At 33.0% G+C, this 6000-nt stretch overlaps 1 protein-coding gene across 1 annotated transcript in view; it reads left to right on the forward strand.

Annotated features, from left to right (window-relative positions):
- CIR1 (corepressor interacting with RBPJ, 1) overlaps positions 1-6000 on the forward strand; it is a 30349-nt gene that overhangs the window by 22753 nt on the left and 1596 nt on the right. Inside the window, exons 8-9 of the mRNA XM_004674519.2 lie at positions 3610-3716; positions 4610-4695. Coding sequence (XP_004674576.1) covers positions 3610-3716; positions 4610-4695 — 193 coding nt within the window. The remainder of the gene's footprint in view (positions 1-3609; positions 3717-4609; positions 4696-6000) is intronic.

Genomic DNA, 6000 nt, shown 5'->3' on the forward strand with positions numbered 1-6000 from the left:
AGATACAGCCTTTCTCAGAACTAGAACTTTTGACTTCACATATTAGTCTCTGATAAAAGTATATATTTTACCATAGAACATTTTTTAACCTACTTCTTTTGCTTAGTTCTATAAAAATGTCTTTTAATGAGTAGATTGAACCCTTTTTTACAAGCATATAATTTTTATACAACATAATGTGCCTTCTGGAAATCTTTATTTTCTGAGAGAAAATAATTTAATTTTCTGAGAGAAAATCTTTATTTTCATCGTACTTTCTGCTAAAAAATAGTTTGCGTCTAATCTCAATTTAATTCTACATAGCCACTGTCAAAATAACATGAAAGTGTAAAGATACCTTGCTAAATATATCTTAGTTAAACTGACTTGTCACGTCATCTAAACCCAGAGCTTTTAGTGATAAAATGATTAAGTACAAAAAAGTATGTCAGGAAGACTAGGTTTTGAAAAATGTTACTTGAAAAAATTTTTTAATTAAATATGGCAGTCATTTACATGTCTGTATAACTTTGGGGTACTTCACTTACCCTCACAAAAATCCTGTGCTGGTGTCCTCTATCCTGTCATCTTTCCCCCTGTTCCCTCTGACAACCGGTATGTTTTTTACAGGGCCTAAGAATTGTTTTTTCTGTGCTTTGCTAGTATGTTTTTTGGTTATTTATACTCCACAGATAAGTGAAACAATCCAATGTCTGTCTTTCACTTTTTGGCTTACTTCACTTAGCATAGTCACCTCAAGTTCATCCATTTTATCCCAGAGAGTACTATATTTTATCTTTTGTAAATAGCTGAGTAGTGTTCTATTGGGAATATATTCCATCATTTCTTTATCCAGTGTCTGCCAATGGACACTTGTGACTGGGCAGTTGTGATTGGCAGTTGTGGAAAGTTCAGCTGTGAACAAAGGAAGGCATAAGTCTTTTCATATTAGAGTTTTCATATTCTTCAGGTAAATACCTACCAGAAATATTGGTGGATCATAGAAGCTTTCCATTTTTATTTGTTTAAGGTAGCTCCATACTTTTTACCATAGAGGCACCAAATTGCACTTCTAGCAACAATGGAGTACTTTTTCTCTATACCGTCCCCAAGTTTTGTTGTTCCCATTCACTGCGTATTTTTTTTTTTAAAGATTTATTTATTTGTGCATACAGAACTGGGGTACAGGCCAGAGGCTCAGGGGCAGCGAAAGGCTTCACCAGAGACAGAGTGGGGAGCAGAACAGGCAGATCGACAAAGTACACTGCTGAGGGGAGCAGTGGGAGGGTCAGGAGAGGTCTGCCACGCCATGTGGTCACCTCCGGGGCAGGCGGGAATCGAACTCATGCGGAAGCGGCTTTAGATTCTCAGTGCTGTGCTTTAACCCGCTGCGCCACCAGGGAGGGCCCTCACTGCGTATTTTTTAATAAGAAGAAATATATAATAAACTTTTTATAGCTATTGATAAAAAACAATAATTGTTAATTTTACTGCTATCAGATACTTTTAACTAGGCACTGTATTTACAATCTTACATAGTAAGTGTATGTTAAATATACATACTACATAGACCTCAGTTGGGGTTTTGAAGAAATATAAAATGCTAGAGGGCTAAAAAGAATTGCTAGAAGACTAATAATGTTTGTTTCATAATCTGTAATTCTGTCAGTCTGGGGAAAGAGTTCATTTCCTTGAAGTAGTTGGAAGTACTGTATTAAAAATGTAAAAAGCATGTTTTCTAAAACATTTTATTAAAATCACCCATCTTTTGATGAAAACTGATGAAATTAGTAACCTCTTATCATAATGGGCAAGCACTTTGGCCCTTTCTATAGAGGAGTGCTTTTTATCCTAATTCTTAGTATGCTTGCTTTTTGAATTCATTTAATATACAAAAAAGTTGTTGACAAGGAAATTAATTTTGACCCTCCAGAAGAGGCATCTCCTACTCTATAAAATATGTTCCTACATGTGAAATTTGAGAAGCCAGCAAAATGAACATTCTGTAATTAAAGCTATCATTTTATTAACACTTTTATGCCATCTTGAGGCAGCCAGTACTAAGATTCAAAATTCACTTTTTATTTTAAGGTTTTATTACCAGTATTAACAACCAAATTATAACAATTAAAAGTCATTAAATTAACTCATAAGAATGAATATTTTATATAAAAGAAAAATATCTTTTATTACTTTAAAATAAATGTTAATATCAAATGAACTGAAGATGCTGCTTTATATTGTTTTGCTTATAATTAAATAAGATTTTTTTCAGTAGGTTAAAGCATCACATCATTAATACTCCCCATATTCTAATAATAGAGTTTTTCCTTATATCTTCCTAATACCTAGAGCCAAGTTCAGTTGTTCACAGTAATAGGAATAGAACTGTAAAGCCCATAGTCTAGTACTACTAACTTTCTTAACTTTTCTGACCAAAACTTTTTATCAAAGATACTACCTGACTGGTAAACAGATTAGAACTTGATTGCTTATATTTTCACAGTAACTTGTAGGTTGAATGTATATATGTGTGGTAAAAGACTAATAAAGCACTGGAAAAACTTAATATATGACGTATTTAATCACAAACTAGAGAATCAGTTCCTGACGATTTGTCTACTTACCACCCTTCCTTATGAGGTCCTTGTCATCAGGAGCTGCCTTATTCTACCTTGTATTACAGACATATCATCAGTGTATCTTACTTAAACAAGTGTAGATGATTTTGACCCCTAGAACCTTTCTGAAAGAATCCCCTAGAAACTTCATAAAAGATTGCCATTATTCGCTTTATTCAGGGAAAACAAAATGAAACTGGAATAAATGAAAGAGGAGAAAATGCTCCTATCTTACATAAATACAATAATGTGTAAGGGAAGACGGCAAACATTTAAATTTTTTTAATCATATCTCCGAAATATATATCATTCATCTTTAGTACATGTGTGATCAAAAAGAAGCTTAGTTGTCAGTTTGGGACTTTGCAAATGTGGCCAAAGGAGTTTGCAAAAAATTTACTACATACATACTTTCTGTAAGCCAGCTTAAAACCACCTGTCACTGACCCCTAATAATTAGAAATTTTGAAATCTATATATGAAAGATAAAGTTCTTTCTTGTTAACCATAGTGCACATGTGTGTACATGCATGCACATGGTTGATAATTAGCAGCCATGTGGCAATATAGTCTATACTGATATTTAATAAGCTAGGATGAGAAATTTGAATTGGAAACCAGGTAAATAAACTGCTTGTATAACTAAAATTTTGTATCTCTTTTAAATTTAGAATTAGAGTAACTATTGGAAGTTTGTTTTTTACCACTTTGCTTTGATTTTATACTAAAACCTGCCAAGTAGATAACATCTAAGTGTATCTTTTTCAATATCACAAAGTTACATAAGAGAATCCCCTAGCATGTAAAGAAAAAATGCAATTATTTTCTATTCTGAATCTCCAGACTGCTGTTTTAGAAAATCATATCTGATTATTTGCTCAGCAGAAGATTATTGAGTTGATTTAGCTGTGATTTTACTTAACAAAGCTTCAACTGCATTCCTACTGTGGAGTCCGAAAAAGGTAGAGAGATATAAATGATACATTCAAACTGTGATTTTTGTGAACAGGGCCATCTATGCACCCCTCGGAGCTAATAGCGGAGATGAGAAACAGTGGGTTTGCACTGAAACGAAATGTACTGGGGAGAAACTTGACCGTAAATGATCCATCACAGGTAATGATCTTTTTATCAGTAAGCTGAAAATGTCTATAAATCTAAATGTGATTGCCTGTGAATTGCTACTTAATGTTTTCAAATATGCATATATCCATAGGAAAGTAAGAGAGAGCAAGAAAAATGCCTAAAATATATTTAGTTTTGCTTATTTTAACCTAAATAAGAAGTTGTTTTTAAAACCTATATTTTAATAAATGAACTGTTCCTCCGAGTTTATGTGTAGATAAAACGTAACCAAACTGGTGATAAGGTTGTTATTTTTTCCTTCCTGCCAACTTACCCCTCAAGTGACATTAAATAGGACAAATGGGGAGAGGGTATAAAATAAAAACAAGCCCCTAAAAATTATAGAAAATATTCGAAACTTACTCAGTTTATTACAGTGTAGATCCAGAAAGTGATAGCATTTGAAGGAAGGGTCTTAAATAGCCTAATTCAAACAAACAATTTACTTTATTTGATAAGGAACTGGAGCCCAGAGAAGTTTAAGGGTAATCTCAGATAGAGCCAAGGTTAAAACTGATATTCCCACTGATGTAAACTTTTGCTGCACTGAAGAGAGGTACATTGCATTTCAAAGTTGCTAGGAATAATTTATATAACCTCTATAATAATATATTTGTACTGTTTGATATATTTGATGCAAATTGATATTACATTGGTTCTGATAAAGTTTTAATGCTAGCAAACTCTTAGTACATTCTTATCCTTCTTTGCAGGTAGACTACGAAAGAATTTTTAATTCCCCATCTTCCCAGTTCACAATATATACTCATCTACAGTATATCCCCAATACAAAATGTCTTATTTGTAAATGTTTTCTTTGTGGATTGATAACTAACTTGTCTTGTAGTTAGTCTAGCAAAATAATAACATCTTTGTTGACTCAGGAATATGTTGCAAGTGAAGGTGAAGAAGATCCAGAAGTTGAATTTTTAAAGTCACTAACAACCAAACAGAAACAGAAACTTCTCAGGTAATTAAAGCTGCATATATTTAATATTTAACAGATTTCTTATAATTATTCATCGTAGAATTTTATGCAGTTTGAGCCTAAGAGCTTATATAAAGGTTCTCAAACAGTGCATCACATTTTGTTCAGTAATATGAAAGTGAGTTAAGACTATATATTCAGATTATGCCACAGAATTATGGTACTTCCAGAACATTTAATATAGGTATTACTTTTCATAATAGTTTGGATATATCTTTGCATACAGTTTGTTCTTAGAAATATCACAGGCCAGTTTTATGTTTTTGTACATTTTGTGAGTTTTTATGAGGAATACTGAAAAATGCTTAAATTTAAAATAAGTATAAATCTTTTTAAACAGACTCTCTGGATTATAGAATCCATGACATGTCTGCTAAATCCAATAGAGGGAGCTCATGGTGTTTTCAGTGTGTGGCTTTTTTTGCGAATGTTGACTACACAGGATCTATTTTTTTTCAGGACCTTTTTTTTTTTGGTCAAATTAACTGGGACATACCCATATAAACAGGTTATTCTTCTGAAAATGTAAAGTATTCTTAATAAATTTAGACTACCTTAATAGAATTCTCCTAATTTTTTGTATGTTTAGGTTATTGTTGAAAACTAGCATGTGATTTTTTTTTAGAATGGAAAAGAGTATCAAAAAATATAAAGTGTATTCTTATTCAAAAATCGCTGGAGAATGTGCTTCTGGATTTTGATAATGTTACATGGATTTGTATTTCCATACTTTAAAAGAGTATATACATAAAATTAATTTCACATCTGATTATAGCTGTATATTTGAGTTTTAGTGATCTAATGTAATAAAGCTTTCTTTGGGGTAGGATGATCATTAGTGTCTTGCAGTTTTATAGTTCTGACTCATTAAGTGTTTTAATAGTCTTTACTATTGAGGAAATACTTATTTAAATTTTATGTATATAAAATAGGGCCTGTCTGAGTTAAGGCTCAGTGCTGTCACCAGCTACAGCCAGAGTTCTCTCCCTTGTCAGGGAGGTGACCCACATGACACAGCAGACCTCTCTGACCCACCCATTGCTCCCCTCAGCAGTGAATTTCAGTAGCTCTGCCTGTTCTGCTCCCCACTCTGTCTCTGGTGAATCCTCTCACCTCTGCACCACTGGTCTATACCCCAGTTCTTATATGCACAAATAAATAAATCTTTTAAAAAATTTTAATGTATACAACTGAAATAACTTAAAATGTAAGGGGGAGGGCCCTCCCTGGTGGCGCAGCGGGTTAAAGCACAGCACTGAGAATCTAAAACCGCTTTCGCATGAGTTC

This window comes from Condylura cristata, unplaced genomic scaffold, assembly GCF_000260355.1.
Source record: "Condylura cristata isolate star-nosed mole 26May11 unplaced genomic scaffold, ConCri1.0 scaffold00002, whole genome shotgun sequence".
In the NCBI taxonomy this organism is placed as follows: Eukaryota; Metazoa; Chordata; class Mammalia; order Eulipotyphla; family Talpidae; genus Condylura; species Condylura cristata.